At 49.3% G+C, this 22,539-nt stretch overlaps 1 protein-coding gene across 8 annotated transcripts in view; it reads left to right on the top strand.

Annotated features, from left to right (window-relative positions):
- The window catches only part of CLEC16A (C-type lectin domain containing 16A), a 195,423-nt gene that overhangs the window by 133,995 nt on the left and 38,889 nt on the right, over nt 1-22,539 (top strand). For 7 of the 8 annotated variants that reach the window (XM_072942207.1, XM_072942203.1, XM_072942205.1 and 4 more), the window contains 3 exons: nt 7,514-7,665; nt 10,211-10,415; nt 12,129-12,293. In XM_072942207.1, coding sequence (XP_072798308.1) covers nt 7,514-7,665; nt 10,211-10,415; nt 12,129-12,293 — 522 coding nt within the window. Of the gene's footprint in view, nt 1-7,513; nt 7,666-10,210; nt 10,416-12,128; nt 12,294-15,690; nt 16,704-22,539 lie in introns of those variants that run through there. The other variant, XM_072942209.1, reaches the window with a different exon arrangement.

Here is a 22,539-nt window from a genome sequence, read left to right as displayed (position 1 = left end):
AGCCCTGACGGTCTTTAAGCGCATGGCTTTAGAGGACCAAACTCATGAATGGCATGGAATTCCCAGCAGACGCAGCCACCAACTCCAGGGCAAGTCAGCGATCCCCTTAGCTCACCCTGCAAGAGCCCACAGGCCACTGCGGTTTCTTCCTCACTGATCCCCGGCATACTTGCAGATCTGGAAGAGAACCCCAGTCTGCACTAGAACCCGTATAGGGGCCAGGACCACGCATTCCTTGCAAAAGGAGTCACGTGCCTTTCTGCTCACAGAGGAAATCCCGCTCTCCTGTTGGCTATGAACTTTCCCTGTGGGCTGATTATCTTTGGAATCCCAGGGTGAGTCTGCCTTTCTCAAGGAATTTGTACCTCCTTCCCAGCCCTTCCAGACCTCTGATTAACAACACGTGCCTGAAAGACTTGGTAGTGTTTACAGAGTCAGTAATCTAAACTCAAGCTGTGATGGTGTTCCAAGAAATTGGCCCTAAAGCCCAGGGCATTGGATTTCAAAGCGCTGGAATTCAGCTAGCCTGGAAATCCTACCGTAAGGATAAAGGCTTCGATTTAAATGTATTTGGAGGCACCAACGCCAAGAATTAAATTATGGTATTGGCATCCATATTTTACCAGGAAGGGATTATTTAAATACAGCAAAAGTCAATCAGCCCCATTTATTGCTCAGTAATGAGCTGTGACCTGTCAGAGGGAGCTGTGGAGGAAGGCTTCGGCCCAGGGGCTAAAAAAACAGCTGTTGAGAAGGGAAGGCCTTTGCCTTCAAAACAGGAGGACCAGAAGATGTTAGCATCCCTCCATCCAGTGGATAAATACTTCCCCAGCACCTGCCACTGCCCAGTCCCCTCCTGGGGGTGCAGCAGTGAATGGGACAGGTCAAGTCCTGCCTTCTTGGGGCCTGCAGCCCAGACAGGGGACCAGGCAGGAAGGAGTAAAAGGGGTCATTGGAGACTGGCGGGCAGTGGGGTGCGGTAGCGGGCTCAGGTGGGTAGATGTGGTGGAGAGTGGCTGGGTGGGCGGGGCAACCACGGGCGAGGGCCCATCACCCCGCAGGAGTTCTGAGAACCGAAAACCATGATTCATTTTCTCCCTCTGAAGAGCCTTGCTTAGTCTAGAGCCAGCATCCAGCAAGCGTGACTTTACCGCAGGCAGGCCAGAGAGTCAGGGCGCTTCCAGGCAACAACCACTGCTGCTGAGGACCAGGCCCACGCTTATAATGGGGATGGGTGCTGGGCGTGGCCCCAGGCGCTGGGTCCTGAGGTGGGTTATAATAACCTGAGCCACAGAAAGGGAGGAGGCTTGCCTGGGGCCACACAGCTTTTAGTGGCAGAGCTGAGATTTAAACCCAGGTCTATGTGGCTCCAAAACCTATACTGTTTTCACCCGGCCACATTGCCCTGATTCTGAACTTCATGGCAAGGGGGCTCTTTCGTGTTTTTTCCTTTCCTTTCCTCTCCTCTCTCCCAACAACTTAAACTTCTGTTGGAAATAACTACACTCCTTTCCCTTCATTCTGCTGAACACTGCAGGACCTTTTTACGCTTCCCAAGTCAGCAGCCCTGGGCTGTTTCTCCAGGCTGGTCTTCCACAATATGGTGTGCAGCCCCTTGGTACTGCTGGAAGAATTTTAGTATTTTAAGTGTGCCTGGGTACAGCACTAAATTACAGTAAATCACAGCTGCAATCATCTGTTGCTGAGTAACAAACTGCCTTAAAATTCAATGGCTTAAAGCAACTGCAGTCATTCATTTTGCTCACGGTTCTGTAATTTGCCCAGGGCTCAGTGGGACTCGCTCATCTCTGCTCCACGTGGCATCAGCTGGGGGCTGTGGGCCTGGGGCCTTGGTTTCTCCAGTCGGTGTCTCATGGCTGCTTGGGCTTCCTCATGGCATGGTGGAGAGGTTCCAAGAGCCTCTTTATGACCTTGCCTCAGAAATCATACGGGATCACCTCCAGTGTACTCTGTTGGTCTAGGCAGTCACAGAGGCCCCCCCAAGTTCAAGGAGAAAGGACATAGATGCCACCACTTGATGGGAGGCAGGTCAAGGTCACACTGTAAGAGCATGTAGGGTGGGAGATACTGCCCTGGCCGTCTTTGGAAAGTATAGTCCACAAGAAAATCCATTTCAGTGCCCCTCAGGTCCTTTCTGTTACAATCAGGGAGAAGGTCTCAGATCGCTATTAGTTTGTCTTAGAACTTCTCTAACTCTTGGAACTCCCTTTTTATCAAAAGAATAGTCTTTAGGCTATAATTTTAAAAAGGGTCTTCTTGATCTATTTTCATGGCCACCTTATTTATTGTAATTAACTCTAGTTTTCCACTCATGGTAATGATACGAAGTTTCCCTTTAAAATAAATGTATTTTAGGAACACTACAGGTGCTTTCAAAGAAGAATCAAACACAAGTTCTACTTTCTGCTATAGATTTACCCTCCCATGCTCATATGAATAAGGATGCTCCTTTGCTGTAGCAAAAGCTTATAAGCTACCCGCATAGCCATCAGCTGGGGAGCTGTCAGAGTATCCAGAGTCATGCCTACAGCGGGAGAGAACGCAGCTGTGAAAAAAGATGAGGTGTTAGTCTATGGGTGCTGCTGTGTCACCAAGATGCGTGCTTCAATGGCAAAAGCACAACGCGGAGGGAGTGTGTGGCATGGCATGCTACCATTTGTGAAAGGCCAGGCGGCGAGGATGTAGCTACATGTACACTTGGAAATGCACGGGGGACGGATAACAAGAAATCAGTAGTGGTTGCCTCTGGGGCAGGGGACGGGAGATTTACCACCCGCTGTAGAAAATTTAACACCTTTGTAAACACGTAAGAATGTGTTTTCTATTCAAAGAGATTGATGAGCTTAGTATTTGTGAATAACATAAAATGGCAAATCTACCCCCCTTTCAAGTAAATGAAAGGCAGTGCCTGACAGTAGGAGGAACATGTCCCCTCTCCCTGGAGGGAGGCTCTGCTGGGGGGCACAGAGCACCGTCATGGTTTTGGGGTGAGATGAAGCATCTGGCATCCCACCTGCTCTGCCCGTAGGGTTCGTCCCTCCCCAAGTGAAGGCTTGGTCTACATGATGTCGTATGGTCCCCAGTCCGAGCATCCCTGCCGGCCCTTGAGCCCCTTGAGGCAAGGCCAGGCCTCATTCTTCACGGTCTGGTTCCCTAATACAGGGTCTAACACCCACATGTTTGTTGAACTGGACGCCAGAGTTCTTCAGCTCACACATTTGGCCGCTTTGGAAACGTGCACACCTGTGTACCAAGAGGTGCTGTCAGAGAGCCCTTGGTGTCTTGCCATCGCCCTGTCCTCGATGATCGTCACCGCCTTCAGGCTCAGGGAATGTTGGACGGCCGACATCTGGGCCTGGAGCTGCTTCCCAACCCTGCCTGGGCCCCAGACAGACCTGAGGCCCTGTGTATACCAGTGTGGGAAGAGAGTCAGTTTTCTCTTTACTTAATTTTAAGTACACAAATAACATACCTCTTTGAAAAATCGGAACATTGCATATAAACTAAAATGACCTGACCCCGCACCCCTAGTCCCACCCACTCCCCTCCAAAGAGGTAATCACTCGGCACCCTGCCAGACGTTTTCTTAAATTTTTTTTACATACACATGCTCCAGTCCACAGAAAATATACAGTATCATTTTGTGTGGTTTAATTCTACACAAATTGTGTCTTACTGCATGTGTCATGCCACAGCTTTTCCCATTGAACAGTACGTTCTTGAGACTAAACCATGTTGAAATAGCTAGAGATCTCATTCATTCCTTATCATTGCCTTATGATCTTGCACTGAATAAATGTACGCTTCAAGGCTTCCTTTTCTTACTGGACACTTGGGTCATTTCAGAGCCAAATCCTGCCGTCAGCATCCTTGTTCCCGTCTTTGGCCCACACGAGTGTTTTCCTGGGAACATACCAATCGCTGGGTCATATGGTGTGAAACTTTCAATTTTAATAAATAATGCTCATTTGCCCTTCAAAATGGCTGTGTTAATTTATTCTACTAGCAGCATTTGAGAATGTCTGGTTTCCTATGGCCTCACCAATACCTGACATTATCAGGCATCTTTATTTTTGCCACCCTGGTGCTATCTTGTTTTAGTTTGCTTCCTGATTTAGCGTGAGGGTGAGCCCCTGTGTGTGCGTCTGTCAGCTGGCCCCGTTCTCTTGTCTGTGAATGGACTGTGGGAGTCCTTCATATCTGCTGCTTTATTCATCTTTTGCCTCTTAGAGATACTTTGCAAATATTCCTCTGGTCTGTTTGTAAAGTTGTTTGTTATCGTGAGCTGAATTTTAATTTTGATGTAGTCAGTTTGTCAATCTTACATTTATTTATTTCTATATATTGATTCTTATTTTTGTTAAAAGAAATCCTTCCCTGCCCCTGAAGTCATGTGAATATTCTCCTACGTTTCCTGATAAATTTTTGTAAAATTTTTTTAATAGAGTCCGAGGTTTTACCTCTTTTGAAATAAAGCTAGTGGGGGAAGGGCGCAGGAGACTCAGGTGGGCTGTGAGATTTGGACAGCGCCAGTACACAGGTGACCTGTCACTTCCACTGGCCTCCGCTGGCCACAGGCCAGTCCTGAGAGGCAGGCAGGGAGGCTCATGAGGCTGCCATACACCCCAGCTGCCTGCCGCGGAGTCCTCCCCACGTACCTGCATCCCTCCCAGACCTCGGTACCCAGCACGGCTCCCCCCGGCTCAGAGTGAAGTCCACAGGTGCCTGCTTGCAGGCAGCAGCAGCAGGACTTAGACTGTGGGCAGAGTCGGTTCCATCAGCCAGGAATGCCCACAGCCAGCGTGCAGAGCAGCCGAGGGGAGGGACGAGGTGGCGAAGGCATTTCCTAAGATGACGCCCCAGAGACCCACAAACGCTCGAGTCACCCCAACCAGCCCTACCTTGATCTCGCTAAAGGATGCCCAGAAGCCCTTCTGTTTAGTCCGCAGAAGCCGCTTCATTTCTCCTTAACTGCCCCCGCAGCTTCTGAAAAGCCAGGGGCTCCCTCCCTCTCAGAGCTGTCCTGTCTCATTGGTGACGGTTGCCTTTTAGTTTTCTTATGAAATCTCTCACGGGGCTTTGATGTCTCAATTGCGTTTCTGAAAGTTGTTCCGCTTTGGGGTTTTGTCCTTCCTTTTTTGTTCTTTGCGGCGGAGGTGGTAGGTCTTTTTTTCCCCCTGAAGCCCCTAAGGCCTCTGGGCTTTATGAGGGGGTTGCCTGCCGACAGACCTCACTGCCACCAACACCTTGGCTGTGCCCGCTTTCCCGGGCCTCACGCGCAGAGGAACGTGGGAAAAGAAGAGCCAGGTTGTCCTGTTTGCAGGGGGAGGGGAAGGGAAAGAGGGGAAAAGGAAAGAAAAGGCGTCTTGTATTAGTTTTCTATCTTTAAAAAGTTAAAGATTCTCATTGGGAAACAAGTTTCTAAGTATTGAATAAAGGAAATAAACCCTGCCTACCACAAAGAAAATGTTGGTAAGAATGAGTATGATGACTTGCATTTCTGATAGTGCAGAGGACCAGATGTCTTCTGTATGGAACTAAAGATTGTGGATAAAGTAATTTTTAGAAATCTTTTTAAATACTTGGCTGGACTTTTGGGAAAGGGAGGAAGTTTCTTGCTCTAGATAATGGGAACGTGCAATCCCAAGAGTCAGGCCTGTCTGGTGCCGGTGTTTGCTGTGGGGTATCTGGCTGTGCTGGGGAGAAAAGACAGAAACACAAGGCCTATCTGAGCTGAGAGGATGGACTGGAAGACATCCCGTGAAGCCAGGATCCCAGATGGGTTATGCTCTCAGGGGGTTAAACTGAGCTGGAGCGGGAGGGGGGCAGGGGGAGAGAGGAGGCAGAAGAGAGGGAAGAGGAGAAATGCACCTTAGATCTAAATGAAAAGGAAACATAGAAGGAGGGGGACTTTGGCAAACATCTGAGTCCACGTTTATCACATGTGTTTGGGGCCAGAATTTTTACTGTCGGTGTTACCATCCCCCCACCACCACTGCTAATAGATTGAAGCCAGGTTTTAGGTTACAGAACGTATTGGGGTGATGAAGGTGTTCTACAACGGGAATATCACAATGCACAGCTGTAAATTTACTAAAACTCAAACTGTATGCTTAAAATGGGTGAATTTTATGGTATATAAATTATACCTCAATAAAGCTGTTTAAGAGGAAAAAATGCGCCCACCATTCTTCTAATCAGAGACATCTTTTAATGTTTTAGTGTATTTCTCTGCACTTGTATTTCTTTGTGGGGATACTTTCTTTAAAACATGTCAAAATCATAGTAGTAAAGCTTTTAGTCTCTTGTTCTTTTAAAATTATAATGTCTTGTCCAATGTCATTGCAATTATTTCTAAATAGGATTTTTTACTTGGGTTTTTAATACGCATTTCAGAAGTACATCTCAAATACCTTCTCATTCTAAAATAATTTGAAACAATATAGTGGTATATAGGGCAAAAATTAAAGTTCTGTTGGTACTCCCTCACACACATACACACACACACTTTCCCACCCCCAATTCTCACTTCCCTCCTCAAAGGTAACCACAGTTCACAGTTTGGTTAAATATGATTTTTAAATGGGTATATAATTTTCCATATGCTGGGGAAAAAAATCATACTCAAATGGTTCCCCTATTTGGGGGCATTTAGGTTGTTTCCTGGTTAGTTCAGCTTTTCTTTTAAAACAGACTGCCAACGATCTCGTGGGAGGGAACTCAAAGCAGACCGTAGATTTAATGGTCCTGTATTACTCTGGTGATTTCAGAGCTATCAAAGACAGGCACTGAATTAAACATCAAATCTGGGAATAGCTTCCAGGTAAGAGAAGGGACCACGCAGAGGCTGAGGACCCCATGCTAAATGCTGTACCTGTCTGTTCTCACTGAATGCATCAAACATCTCAAGCTAGGGGACATTATTCCCATTTTACAGATGGGAAGCCGTGGTTTAGAGGGGCCAAGTGCTTTGCCCAGGATCACACACCATCTAGTGTAGAGCTCAGCTCTAAGTGGCCAGACACCAAGCTGAGGATTTGGTGATTCTATAACCGATCAAGGGACTCTTCCTTTCCCATCTTCACTAAATTCAGACCCCATCCACCAGCGGCCTGCAGGGAAGCCCTAAGTGTTACTGGGATTCTCAATTTGTTGGTTGTTTTTTTTAGCTACAGTTCACCAGTGCCTAATATGCAAGTTAACATTGTACTGATGCTTTATGTGCTTTCTGTCAGTCAGTCCTCACAAGCAGTGCTTTGACATGGGATGGGCATTAGCCCCATTTTTCAGATGAGAAATCTGAAGCCCAGAGAGGTAGAGTAAATTGCCCAACATAACTCAGAGGAGGGTATCAGACCGGGTGTGTGTGACTCCCAGCCCGGGCACCGACACCAAGCTGTGCTGCCTGGCAGAACACGAGTCAGCTTGAGCGTCTCCATCAGGCTGGACAGCGGACTGCACCTCACTCTGCTCTCTGTCCCCCTCCTCCCAGACAACAGCGACCTGATCGCATGCACGGTGATCACCAAGGATGGCGGCATGCTCCAGCGGTTCCTGGCCGTCGATATTTACCAGATGAGTCTGGTGGAGCCCGATGTGTCCAGGCTTGGCTGGGGAGTGGTCAAGTTTGCGGGCCTTCTGCAGGTACGATGGCCGAGAACTCCGGGAACTCTTCTCGGTTGACTGTGTAAACACCCACAAAAGTTATCATCTTTACAGTTAATTTCTAATGAAACTGGGGCTACATGAACAGGTTATCATAGAAAAGGGTTAAAATACTTCCCAGATAAGGGCTCCCTTTCGATTAAAACCCATTCTTACTCCCCTCCTGCATTATCAGTATGATCCTCCCAGATACGGTGCTCTGCCAAGTGCAGAGAGAAACATAACTCAAATACTGTTTTTAAACATTATACACATCTCCTGGAGAGGTGGGGGGTGTGAGTGTGTGTGTTTTTTACACTGTCACATTGAATGTATTCTAAACTTCGCTTTTTTCACTCCATGACTATTTTGGAAAGCTGACTGTGTTAGTATGTGCAGACTGGTGTCCTTTTAACTGCTCCCTGACCACACCAAGGCAGGGTTTACCAGTGCCCTTTACCCATTTCTAGCTTTTTACCTTTACAAACGGTGCCGCTATGAACAGAATTGTCCTTACTTCCTTGTGCACTTGGGCCAGGGTTTCCCTAGGCAGATACCAAGAAGCTGGGATACACCTATTTCCTCTCTAAAATTCCTCTCTGAAATGATTATTGCCACCAGTGATTTATGGAAGTTCCCTTACCCTCCGCCACTCCTACAGACCTAGACTTTAAATTGCCAAATGCCAGGCTGGGGTTTGGGTTTTCTTACTGTTTGTCTAAGCAATGGGTGTAATGCCAGCTCGTTGATCGAAGAGAGCATAAAACCAGATGAATTGAAAACAATCTTGCAGCTCACACCCCGTGCCAGACCCCGAGGCCCTGGACGTTCAGCAGACTCTTCCAGGCCTGATTTGTCCTGTGCTGAGTCCGTTTCCTTGCTGGGCAGTCCTGGTTGCTGGCAAGGCTTGGCCCGGGGCTGACCCACGTCCGCCGCTCCAGTGTGACCCACTCTCCGAGAAGACCACCCACGTGTTTGAAGATGCTGTTGCAACCATTTTCCAGCCTCCTCTTTTTCAAGATCTTTCCATTCAAAAAAAAAAAAGTCTTTTTACAGAAGGTGATGTGAGAAGCTACTATCTGAAGAATCTCTCATTTTAAAAAAGACTTCCACGTAAGAGATTGTCCATTAGGTGAACTTAGTATTTCTTATCTATCTCGGCTTATGATCCATTTCCTTTAGAATTTAGTGTCAGGGAAGTGTTTTTCTCCCTCAGAGGATTAACACATGTCGTCCATCAGATAACAAAAGCCACATAAACCTCTCCTTTTGGTCATCTTCCACAAGCTGCTGTTTGTCAGGCCATTAATATATGCCAGACGCTCCGTTTTAAAAGCGTAGTATCTCATCTAATCCCCACTGCAACGTTTCGGTGGCGGTATTATGTCCAGAGAGCTGGTGCCAGGTCTGATGCCTGTGAACAGTAACCATCTTGCTTCATGGGTTTTTTTCAACGTTTTTCCACCTCCTCTACCATTTGTGACCTTCATGTCCCTCTCTTTTTTTTTTTAACTTTTTTTATTGAGTTGTAGTCTTTTTACAATGTTGTGTCAAATTCCAGTGTAGAGCACAATTTTTCAGTTATACATGAACATACATCTATTCATTGTCACTTTTTTTTTTTTTTTTTTTTTTTTTGCTGTGAGCTACCTGTGTCCCTCTCTTGTCTCCTGCTTTTGTCTCAAACCTTAGTGGGAAGCTGATTTTTTTCTTTCTTTTGGGAGGGAGGAGAATTAGGTTTGTATATTTATTTGTTTGTTTATGTATTTATTTAATGGAGGTACTGGGAATTGAACCCAGGACCTCATGCATGCTAAGCATGCCCTCTGCCACTGAGTTATACGCCCTCATCTCCCTGGGAAGCAGATTTCCTTACACAGAATCCATTTGAGGCTTTAGATTGGAGTTGTCTTTACGATACTTGCTATCCGTGAGTTCTTCTCCACTTTTCAAGTATAACTTTCTTCAAATATTTGCCAAGTGGCTTCCCCCAACCCTGTCTCAGAGTTAGCGTTTACCTTTAGAGACCAGGAATTCTTGAGAGATGTGCAGATGGAAGCCAGCGGAGCCCCCTTCCTAGGAGAAGCACGGGAGGAGTTGTTAGTAGATGAGTGACTACATGGAAGCTCATGCCAGAGGGGACTAGGAACTTCGATTTGCCATCTTGGGTTTTTTCTCAGAAGCAAGAATTATTGGAGTTTGACTGCTGGCTTCCCCAAAGCCCCTTGAAGAGGCCAATGTCCCGTGTGTTCACTTGCTGACCCAAGTCCTCACTGGGACAGGACCAGCTACCATAGTCAACATCAGCAACTTGAACTCTCCGTGCTTCCCACCCCGTCTTCTCCCGCCAGGCCTGACCTGGTTTGTGTCCATCTTTGACTCTCTTAGACTTGGGGCAGGGTGGGGGGCAGTGGTTTCTTTCAAAGCAAAAGCAAAGTACAGTCTGGGAGGCCTCTCTCTAGATGAGACACGGGTCCATAGCTTCTGAGCAGCTACCCACCCCTAACCTAACGGACACCCTCTCTTTGGCCTCCTCCCCCGGCAGGACATGCAGGTTACCGGCGTGGAGGATGACAGCCGCGCCCTGAACATCACCATCCACAAGCCTGCGTCTAGCCCCCATTCCAAGCCCTTCCCCATCCTCCAGGCCACCTTCATCTTCTCGGACCACATTCGCTGCATCATCGCCAAGCAGCGCCTGGCCAAGGGCCGCATCCAGGCGAGGCGCATGAAGATGCAGAGGATAGCTGGTGAGTGGTGGCCCCGGCAAAGTGTCCCCCAAGTCACCAGGGCAGAAGCTGTTCGAGTGGTTCTCACGTTGACCTTTGGAACCCTCAAGACTCCTCTAGAGGAGGACACATGCAGTTCAGGAATCAGTGGTGTTTTAGGGAGAAAATGGAGAATTTTCTCAGAATTTCCCATTTCCTAAATGTTTGATTTCTAGAGGGTCTCCAGGGCTGCTTGGAAGCGAAGGTGAGCCCTCCCTACCAGGCCCGAGGCCGTGAGAAGGTAGCCGTCAGTGTGGGACAGTGGTTCTCACTCCTGCGCATGGAAGTTCTCTAGCCAATGTTTTACAAAGTGCTTTTCATTCCTCTACCACCTCTGATCCTTAAACCCTTGAGATAAACAGAACCTGTTCTGCCCACTTTATAGAAGGGTAAACTGAAGCTCAGTGACTTGCCCAAAGCCACGTAGACAACATAGTCGGCAGAACCCAAAGCAGAACTTCCTCCACTAAAGACCATCCCTTCCCTCCTCTCCATTCCCCGCTCTCATAAGGGGCAGCCCTGCTTGGGAAGGGGGCCAAGAACCAGCACTGAATTTGGAAGTGTCATTTTACATTGTACAGAGATTGTAGTAAACTTGTGAAGAGGCCCTACGCTGCCCAGTGTCAGGAAGGCTCCAGCTTTCTTAGAAGGGAAGGCACTGAAACGAGGGCATTCCCTTCGTCAGGGAGGAAGACACAGTGTTCTTGGGGGAAAATGTATTCTATCAACTCCTAAAATCACAAACAGCCTTTCTTAAAGAAACCAGTGCCTTTCAGTTCAAGCACCAGTGGTCATTCTGGTGTGGTCACTGGGAGGCTTTCCACCCCACGGTGGGAGATGGGGAACTTTCTTGAGGAGTTACCTAAAAATAAACACTTGGAGGTCGGGGTTTCTGGGTATCGCAGATTCAGTTATTTCCTGCACATGCCCTGTGGATTTGCCCAGGCCTGCATCCCACAGTCCTCATCTTATTTCTCACTTAGCTGAAACTTGGCCTCCAGAATCATTACAGAAGCATTTTGTAATGTGCAAAGTGACTTAAATCATTCAGTCCTTTCCTTTAAGATTTATTTCCAGAGGGTTTTTTTTGTTGTTGTTGCTGTTTAATGTAAAGCAATTTCTCACAGCTGGCATGAAGGCTAAATATTTCATCTGAAAATTGAGAATTATGCTGTAAAGTGGCTGTTAGAACTAACGCCTTAGGTATTTCTTAAATTGATTTTAAAAAGCCCCTCCAAATTGCTGTATCATGAGATTTGTATGTGGAAGGGAGGACAGCAACAGTGACAGATACACACACGCTTATGAATACACAGGCACAGTGCGTGTGCGTTCTCTCTCACACACTCCTCCCCACACGCATCGATGTGAACTTTCACAGCAGAAGTGGCCCCATTTGCTCTGGGGTCTGAAACTATACCCAAGGCTAAGCCTTCATAAGGGTCTTCTGTGTGAAGCCGAGAATCCGAAGTGAAGAAAGGCCTGGCATTCATCTTGAACCCCTCACTAGGCACTGCTTGGGTTTTGAGCCTCAGGCAGGACCCTTGGTGTCACGCTCAAGGCTGCCAGCTGCCTGCTTAGCATCACCCAAGGGATGTGCCTGGCGGGGCCACAGCCCTCCTGCCACCCAAAGTCTCATCGCATACACTCCCATCCCATATGCTGAGCACAAACCACGGGTTTGTTTGAATGCAGCCCTCCTGGACCTCCCGATCCAGCCGACGACTGAAGTCCTGGGGTTTGGTCTTGGCTCCTCTTCCGCCCAGCACCTGCCTTTCCGTTTCTATGACCAGTGCCGCCGGGGCAGCAGCGACCCCACAGTGCAGCGCTCTGTGTTCGCGTCTGTGGACAAGGTGCCAGGTAAGCCGGCCCCACCCTGTGCCACCTCCTGTCCCCTCCAGCGAGTGGGAGAGGGGTGGCTCCAGGACTTTCTCAGTCTTAAGCGTGTGTAGGCTTCCCTTCTCCTCTCAGAAATCCAGTCAGTGGGAAGCACCAGTTTCTTAGAATTTATCCACACCTAACACAAGATTAAACACAAGCCCCAGAAAGAAATCTTGGCTTTCTCTTTGGTGTTCTGCCTCCTGGGTTTGGTTTTCCAGAGATTTGTTAAAGATGTGGAAGCACTTCTCAGAATTAAGATGAAAAGATTTCTTAGAAATTTCTTGGAAATGCTTAGATTATTAGTAATGAGTTTGTGGGAGAGTAGTTTCCTTCTCTACATAGGATGACTAGAAAGAGCTAGTGTGTGTGGCCCCTGTTACAAACCCTTGAAGAAGTGAGACTTCAGAAGAAGGTCCTGCTGCCCACGGAGCGGCTGCCACTGTCTTCTTCCAGGGAGCCTCTCTTCCTACTTTCACCAAAGCGCGTCTCTAACTTTCCTCCCCACCTCTCCAAAAGAGAAACATGAATAGAAAGTTCAAGGTTGGCTTGGTGGAGCGGAAAGTACTGCTTCTCCAGAAGGGCAGGCGGGCTGCCCTTCCCTGTTCTGGCATGTCTGCTTCAAGTAAATCCATGTACACCCCAATTCCTCGAAACAGAACCTTGCTCTTGGTTATGAAACTCCAGAAACTGGCCAAGCAGTCCCCTGCACCTTCACCCCTCCACCGTTAGGGCTTCGAACTTCCGCTGTAAGGGTTGCAGAACGTTTTCAAAAGCAGTCATTCGTTTGAGAACAAAATGGGGTCAAGAGAACCTGACCCAAATCAGGGTCGCCTTTTCCCTTCCACCTCATGATTCATTCTATTTTTGTTCTTTGATTGGATTAATTCATTTCAGAAATACAGTATATACTATATAAACATGCGATTTTTAAAAATCCAAACGGGAAGTGATAAAATGAAAAATAAGTCCACTTGGCCCCAGAAGTGACCATGGTTAACAGTTTCTCGCATATCCTTCCAAAACCGTTTTGCCTGTCTGTTTTTACGCCCGGGGTTATGCCGTGTATGTGATTCTACCTCTTGCCGTTTTTACTTACTGACAAGTCAGTGTTACATGTAAGCAGGTGCGAGTCGACTTAATAGCTCATTAACTGTTTATTGCATTTTCTCCTATGGTTGGACCAAAAACAAATCTTTCATAACATTTCGTGTTGATGGACATGGGGGTCATTTCCAGTGTTTTGCTCCCCTGGTGTCACAGTGAACATCCCCAGGGTATCTTTGTGTAAGTGTGCAAATCTCGTGTGTCTGTGGGATAAATTCCCAGCAGTGGATCTGGGAAAAGTACTGAGGAACCCGGCGAGTCAGAGGGGAGGTTTACATCCTGATGTGTGTAGTCCCAGCATGTGCTCTAGAGAAAGCGTGCCAGTTCACACTACCGCCCGCAGCCTGGGACTGTTTTCATTCTTAAATCCAGTCTTGGGCTGCAAGACTGTTTGTAGCCCTGCTTCTGTTTTTAACTGTGGAATGTGAGTTGCTTCTGCCTGCTTGTGGGTCCGGAGGGCTCTTTTGTTAAAAATTCTCCAGATTGCTTCACCTTCCGTAGAGATGGTTTTTAAGTAAATATAAGTGATGACCATGAATCTAGGTTAACTAAATACGGATTGGCCTGGTAAGAAATCATTTCTTTTTTCCTTTCTTTTCTCTCTCTCCCTCTCTTTTTTTTTAACACACGGTTCTAATTTTATTATATGTCTATAAGCACTGCTTTGTAATTTTTTAAAAGTGAAATGTAACTTATATATAAGATTGTATTAGTTAAGAAATCATTTCTTCTGGGTCATCAGGGCCTCTGAGCTCGGGAACTAATGGGTTAAGGAGAAAAGCCCAGTCCTTATTTCCGCTCCATCATCTTTGGAACAAGGCAAGTGTAAATTCCAAATGTCACATTCTCTGGCATCGGCATAATCATCTCTCTGTTTGCAGGATGCTTTGCAATGATTTATTACTTACTTCTCCCACCTTGCTTGGGCTCCAGGGGTGCTGACAGTGTAACGCTGCCAACAATAGCCCAGGCCTGCCTTGCAGGAGGGTTGGTGCAGCTGGAATGCCCAGTGTCCTCTTGCTCGTCCCAGGGTCGGAGTGTATGAGGTTGGGCTAATGGAGACTGTGGCAAGTCAAAGGTAGCCCCTGAAAGTGGCCGTCTGCCCCTCGGCTGTGTCTCTGCCCTGACATCCCCCTGGAAGTGCCACTCAGGTGGGGAGCAAGGCCAGGGACATTTGTACAGATGTGCTCCCCGGGGTGACTGCTCTGGGCCCTTGGGTGGAGAGGCCTCACTGGCTGCCCTCCAGGCCTCGTCTGAGCCAGAGATGTGACCTAAGAGCGAGTTGAAACCACTGAGTCTTAGCGTGACTCCGAGAGATGGGAGGGAACTCTCCTGCCCCTGGTCCTGGCTCCTCACCACCTGTAGACTCAGTAGAGGGGGCCCCCACAGCCACCCAGCATCTTGGAATCATCCTTAATTCTCTTCCCTCTCCCACACCCACTGGCCTGCTCTGCATCTGGAACACACCCCAGCTTTCCTCCCCTCCTGGCCGCCAGCCTCTCCCCTAGATCGTGGCAGCCGTATTCTCGGTATTCCCAGCTTCCAAACTCATCCCCTGCCTTCCATGCAGCCAGAAAGATCTTTCTAGAGCCTAAATCGGAACATATCATGCCCCTGCCTGCAACCCTCCAGTAGCTTCCCATTGCACTCAGCACCAAATCCAGATGTCTCACTCTGCCCTTGTGTGATCGCTGTAGAAGGGCCCCAGCAGGCCTCTGAGACACAGCTCCCCAGCCTTCACGCCATCCCCCACCCCCGCCGTACCACCCCTGCTGCTCCTCCAAGTCAGCGCTTCTCAAGAGTTTTGGCCTCAGGACCCCTTTATTCTCTGAAAAAGTATTGAGGAACCCAACAAGCTTAGTTTGTATGGACTCTATCGATATTTCGGGTATTAGAAATTAAAACTGAGAAATACTTTGAATATTTACTTACCTTAAAAATAATAATAATCCATCCCACATAAACATAAGAAGAATAACTGTTTTCCAAAACAAAAGAAGTTAATAGTTATTATTTTTGCAAGTCTCTGTAATATATGGCTTAATAGAAGACAGCTGGATTCTCCTGTCTGTTTCTGCTTTCAATCTGCTGTGACAGATTATGTTGTGTGGCCTCTGGAAGACTCCTCTGTATACTCCTGGGAGAATGAACGTAAAAGGAAAATGCTGTCTTCTTATTTTTATGGAAGTTCTGACCCTGGGAGGCCCTCCGGGTTCCCCCGGCCAAGCTTTGGAACCACTACTCTAACTCACTGAGCTCTCTCCTTCCCCAGGGCCTTTGCACGAAATACTCTTCCCCAGACCTGTGTGTGGCTACTTCCTACTGATTCCTCATGCTTCAGTCTGCATGCCGCCTCCTCAAAGAGGCCTTTCCAGATCACCCCCCTAACAAAAGTGACCCCCGTCACATCAGCCTGGTTTGCGTTCTCCATGATCCTGGGGCTCCATACATGTCTGACATGCTTGTGGACCTTTCTCCTCCGTGGAGAATGTCACTTCCGCGGGGACCTGAATTGTCCCATTCACTGCTGTACCTCAGCACCTAGCGTGGTGCCTTCGTTCAACATTCGTTGAATGAGGAATGGGCCTTCATTCTTACCCTCTGCACAGCCTTAGTGCGGACCCCACCTGCTGCCTTCTGCCTGCGCGCACACTAGGAAGATGAGGAATTCCCGCTGGGGCCCTGGACTTTGGGTGGTTTAGGCCGCAGCACTTTGACAAGGGAGCATGAGGGAACTGAGACCCTGGGAAGGTCTGAAGCAGCTTTCCTCTGTTCAATTTCTGTCATCAAAGTGAGCAAGATGTGCGTCCCAGGCACCCAGGTGACAGATTTGGGTTGGTTGCGGGTCAGTTTCACTGCCCTCACCTTACTCCGAAGTTCGCAAAATCCAAAGAGCAGTGCTATCAGAAGCACTGCCAAGGTTGCCCCCCGATGCTCTGGCATCCACAGCCACCACCCCAGCCCCTCCGCACAGCAGGTTCTGCTTTGTGTCCCTTGCCACAGGCTGCCCTGTGGCAACATCCCAGGCTGTGTGGGGTCCCTGCTCCTGCTGGGGATCGTTCACCAGGGAAAAAAGAATGCTGGCCACCTGCCTCGGGATGACTGCTGCAGGGGCTGGCTCTGTCGTGTCACATCTTCCAATTTTATCAGCAGGCACAGGTAATTGTCACAGAGCAGTCTGCCTCCCCCTTTAGAAGCTCTAAATGATGATATTTGATGAAAATATACCTTTCATTTCCTTGGAAGAGATATTAAAGTTGAATATAAATCTGGGCTAATAGACAACTGGCCACTTTGGTATATTTTTCTTCTTCCATTTGGCTTGGAAAGAAATTACAAATTCTGTTTATTGGCCTGTTTTATGTTTATGGCTCTCGCCCCCACAGAATATTCAGCTCCACAAGGGCAGAGGCCACTGTGTGTGCCCAGCCAGGGAGGGAGGGGCCAGCAGGGACCGGTGTGTCTGGTGGGCAAGTGAGACTGGGTTTAGAGTCTGGCTTTGAGGGGCGGTGCTCCATGGTTGGTGCCCTCGAGGACCTGTTCCACTGACCCATGGTGACAGCTGATTGCCAGAATCTGCCAAGGGAGGGGGGATGTCCAAAACTAGCCTACAAGGGCAGTCTTTCCATCAACACCCTGTGGAACAGCAGACCCCGGAGCAGAGGCTGTTCCTGGAAGTGACCCTGGGCATCAGGGGAGCAGTGGCCTCCAAAGGACCAGGGCTCTGGCCTCCCTGAACAGACAACATCCTTTCCTGGGCTCCTTGTGGCCCAGAGGCTGCTCCCACATGCTCCCCTGAGGGTCGGAGGGTCGGTGACAGAACACCATAGTCCCTCTTGCTCAGGTTCTCCCCAGGCTCTTCCTATTTCTTACCCCTGTTACAGGCTCACAGTGGCACAGGCAAGTGGACACCCAGCGGCCCTCACTGTTGGGGTCTCAGTGACATGACCCAAAAAACTGACCCTCCCCCAGCTGAGGATAATTATCAGCCGCCCCCCCCCAGCTTTTTAGTGCCAGGGCAGGGACCGAGTCTCCCTCTTCACTGCTCTTACCCTGCTTAAAACCCCCAGCACCTCCTGTCGCAGCCCCTTTCCAAGCCCCAGTCTGGCCCCTGCCCCCTTCCCACAATCAGCTCCTGTCTCTTCTCCCTCAGCTGTCTTCGCAGGTAATCCAACCCAGCATTTCAGCCGTGCCTGCACCTCTCAAGGGCCAGGCACATCCCATTCAAAACCTGGAACCCTCTACAAGGCTGGTGCCTTCTCAGCATCCAGAGCTCTGCTGGGATTCCTCTTCCGAGGCCTTCCCCAGGTGTCTTGACCCAGCCCCCAGACTCTCCGTGCAGCAGCTGGGTTTTATTTTTCTCAGTTGAGGTGGAATTCATACCGCATAAAACTAACCATTTGGAAGTATACAGTCCAGTGGCATTTAGTGCTTTCACAGTCTTGTGCCACCATCACCTCGACTAATGAAGACAAAATATCTTCATTACCCCAAATAAACCTGTACCCATTAAGCAGTCACTGCCCATCCCCTCTTCCCCCTAGCCTCTGGCAACCACTCATCTGCTGTGTCTCTGAATTTATCGATTCTGGGTATTTTGTATAAATCCTACAACGTGTGATCTTTTGTTTCTGGCTTCTTTAATTTAGCATCATGTTCTGGAGGTTCATCCATGTTGTGGCCTATGTCAGAGCTTCATTCCTTTTCATGGCTGAATAATATCCCATTGGTGGCCATGTGGATTGTTTCCACCTTTTAGCCAGTGTGAATAGTGCTGTGTGTACGTGTTCTTGTTTGAACACCTGTTTTCAATCTTTTAGGGTATCTACCTAGGAGTGGAATTGCTGGGTCGAACGGGAATTGAACTTTTGGTGGGGGGGTTGAACTTTTTGAAGAGCTGTTTTCCCACAGTCTCCAGGGCCCTTAACATTAACTGAAGTTGCCTGTTTTCTCGTCTGCGTCACTGCCGTGCACTAGCATGGAAGGTTCTGGGGCCCCATTCGTCCTGCACTCGACTGCTGACACTTTGTGAGTGAGCAGGGCCCAGTGACCGTCAAAGGCAGGTGGGGGCGTGGACTGGTGGCCGGAGACTGAGCTGGATGAATTGTTCCCAGCAGACTGTGAGTTCCTGCAGCAGGGGCGTCGTGGCCTTGCTCACGCCTGGATCTGGCTCCCGCACCAGTCGGTGGGGGCTCGGGGTGCCAGCGGGAGGGGTCAGCGTTCCTCCCTTCTCGTCCTGCTGGATGCGGGACACCGTCTGTCTCTGGGCAGACACTGAGATCCCTGAGCACGGGTTGGGAGCGGGGGCGGTGGGGGGGGGGGTGCCGTGCTTTCCCAGGTGTTATCTTTATCAAAGGCAAACAAACCGGCCCTATCAGTCACTGGCCCGGGACACCGAGTAGTTCTATGGAAAGGCAGCACGTGCAGTTACAGAGCCAGCCTTTGGCAGCTGAGTAACTGAGGAAGAATGCAGGGTTACAGTGTGCCCGGAGCCAGCCGAGCTGACCACAAAGCCTCAGACTGACATCCACAACGAAAAAGAGAAGAGGAAAAAAATCGATGTTTAATTCATAGACCTCAGCCCTGACTTCTCCCCTGGGGAGAATGGACTAGGTGCTAATGTCATCTCATGGCAGTTTTTCCCAGAAACTGATTTTTTAGGCCTGTTATTTTTCTTGTTTCTGATTGTAAAACTGGAACCAGTTCTCTCCTTCCAGCTCCTCAAGGCAAAAAAAAATACCCTTTCTGAAGTCACAGGGGAAAGAAAGCCGCCCTGCCACCTTCCTCCAGTTCCCCACACCCTGTGTTAACCCATCAGCTCCCCAGTCAGAGACTCTGGCCACTGGGTCAGTGAGTTACAGAAACTTGATTCTGACCCTGAGGCCTTTTTTTTTTTTTTAAAGCAAAACATATTGAGCTGCTAAGCACTTTATACAGTATTCTCATTTAATCTTCCTCAAGAAGGAAGGTTTTTACCATTTGCCTTTTCTACATGTAAGGAAGCCACCTGACCAAGGTCACACCAGAGACCCCTCCTCCAGCAAAGCTTTGAACTCAGGTCTGCCCAGGTCAGACCCCTGAGCACCCCCAACCATGCCCTTTAATTCCTGACTCAGTTTTGATGCTTCCAAAGTGAATTCTTGCCACCTGAAGCCTCCGTGGTATCGGGCACCGGCATGTTTCTGACAGAAAACTCATCAGTTTCTAGAAGTGTGGAGTAGAGTGTGACCAGAAGAATTAACTGTGCCAGGCACTTTATAAGCATTAATTCTATCCTCTGCCCAGATCTTGAAGCTGGCATCACTTGCCCTGCTGTACAGATAGGAAACAGAGGCTCAGACCAAGGCCACAGAGCTCCTGGGGGTGGCCGAGATCCACACCTCCGCTTCCTGCCTCTAAATCCCATTTGCTTCAAGGTGATGGCCGAGCAGCTTCACGCGACGGCTCTGCCAGCTGTCTCTGAGTGAGAGGTTGGCAGGACAGAGCCTCTGTAGCTAGAAGACTCAGGTGGCCCTGGCACAGACAGCGCTCCCCACCCTTGTTTTCTGTATGACGCTCACACGCTCCCGAGTCCTCTCGCTCCAAGCCAGCCTCTGTTGGATCAGGGACAAACCTGCAAAGCTGTGATACAGAAAGACACTCTTCTCCCAGAGCCACCACTTCCAAACCAGGCTAGGGGTCAGGGTCACACAAAGGCCATCCTTGTACAGATTTGTTCCTGGTCTCTCATGAACAAAAAGCAGAAACGAGACTTCAGAATCCTGCCTGAGCAAAAGCAGCAGGATTCATGCTCCTTTTAGAGCTCTCTGGCAATTGTCTCTAAGAGCTCAACCTTCAAGTGGTGGGGTTGACAGTGTGGGGACCCTGAGCCGAGTCCACGGGGTCCCTGTCTGCCAGGCTGCTGCTTCTTGGAGTCCCCAGGGCAGCTGTGAAGAGGGAGCCTGTGGACATTGTCAGACTGGGAGCACACAGCCCCAGAGGGAACCCTATTCCCAAACCAGGGCCAACGAGGTTCCCTCCCCTGGAACCTGCCCCCGAAGGACACTTCCCCAGAAGAGCCACCAGCATTTGTCCGAGGAGCCCTCTTGTGAAATGGCAGGCAGAGCCAGCTGTCAGGCCCCAAGACCAGCTTGTCCTGGGGGCGGAGGCTGGAAGGAGAAAAGAATTCCTAAGAATTGTGTTGCTTCACTTTTCGGGGTCATTACTCACCTCAGACTGCTGAAGCGACAGTGCGCCCTGGAGCCTTCTGGCAATGGCAGTGAGTCAGAGAGCAGGGAAAACTCCCCAGGTTGCCAGCGGAGGAGAATGTGGAGAACCCGTGCAGCAGGTTATGGGAAGAGACCCAAACCCGAGCTTCATCCTGCCATTCGACCTTGGCTATGCTTCAGAATGTTCTGTAGGTCAAGCGGGCCCGCCCCGGGCGGCCTCGCTGGCCACACAGGATAGGACAGCATGTGCCAGAACAAGTGGCCCTCGTGGGCGCACGGCACATGCCAGTCCCGGCCCCCAGGACGCAGCTCCTGCCACTTATCACCTCCCGACCTCTTAGTACAAGTCAAGCACTTTTAATGCAGAACAATTGGAAAGATGGAAAAGCATCCAGAAAAGATGGAACGTCCAGGGTCCTGGCCCCTCGTCCTTTCTGTTCACCCTCCGTGGAGGTTCTTTTCTCAACAGCAGTGTTTGCCCAGGTGAGACTCAGCGGTGGAGGTGGCTTAGCACAGCCCCAGAGCAATCAGTCAGGTTCAAGGCCTGGCTCCACCTCATACTCGTTACATGGCCTTGAGCCAGTTAGTCACCCCTCTGGGCCTGTTTATTCACGTGAAAAATGAGGGTAATGCACGGCAGCGTGTATGTACTCAACACAGCTGAACTGTATGCGAAATAACAGTTCACTTTCTGTTATGTGTCTTTTACCATAATTAAAAAGGAAGAAGAAACTCGAGATGGAAATGTCACCTACCTCATTAGGCTCTAGTGAGCTAAAAGTGAGTTAATCGACGAAAGTGCCTGGAATGGTTCCTCCGCGTGTACAGCGCACAGTAGAGGTTATCCCGGTGTTCTTTATGGGCGCTGTTATTAGTCAGGGCTGACCCTTGGGACCCCAAAGGATAAGTTCCCTTTCTACACATTAAATCAGTTTGCACACAGTTAATAATCCAGGAGCCCCTTCTGCTGTAAATAACAAAGAAGCCCTGCAGTTGTCCAGATTTGCTTATTTCAGAAAGGCTTTCTCCGGTGCTGATCAGACACCAGAGCAGAATCTGCTTCCTCCTGCAGAAGGGCCATGAAGATTCTGGTTACGTGATTTGCCCAAGGTCCCACAGCAGAGCCGGGGCCAGAGTCGAACCGAGATCTGTCCCCTTCGGCCCCCTGCCCAGCACATACCCTCTCACCCGTGACACTTGACTGCCACTGGGGAGTCCATGCCTGCCTGGGTCGGGCAGTTTCCACTGAGCCTTGCGACACTCTGGGAGGCTGACCCCATTCCTCAGTATGCAGACCAGGAAACCTGAGCTCGGAGAAGTGGGGGCACCTGGCCCCATGTCACACAGCTCACAGGTGGCCAGCCTGGTTCCTGCTCCATGAACCACCGTGTCTTCAGTTCTGAAGACTGTTCAGCGGCAGAACACCTGAAGATCAGGTGTGCTTTGGGAACCCTGTGAACTGTGAACGATTGCTGTGTCCCGCTCCACTGTGTGAGCCAGGAGCACAGAGACCGGCAGAGAACGTGCCTGTGTTCTGTGGGTGCAAGTATCTGTGTCTAAAAGAAAAGTCTGTAAAATGATTGAAGAAAGTTTCAACCCCTCCTTAGGAGACAAGTGATAGCAAATGCCAAGGATTGAAGGCTTGTCTGTGGGATAAAACCCAGAAACTGAGAAAATTCTAGCCCTTAATTGTTTATCTATGAATTGGAAAAAGACCATTTTGATCTGATTTTTTTTTCCTTAAAGTACCTCTGACTAGCTCAAGGAACCCCAGGGTGCCCCTGGAGCAGGGTTCGAGAACCACTTTACCACTTCCCAAGAACCAGTCATAGTGCCCACCTTGTGATCCGAGAGAATGCGATGCCCAGCAAGCGGCATTGCTGAGCGTGCAGGTGGCTGGAAGGAGAGGTGTT

The sequence above is a fragment of the Vicugna pacos genome, chromosome 18 (assembly GCF_048564905.1).
Source record: "Vicugna pacos chromosome 18, VicPac4, whole genome shotgun sequence".
Classification (NCBI taxonomy): Eukaryota; Metazoa; Chordata; class Mammalia; order Artiodactyla; family Camelidae; genus Vicugna; species Vicugna pacos.
This window is presented reverse-complemented; position numbering and strand designations above follow the sequence as displayed.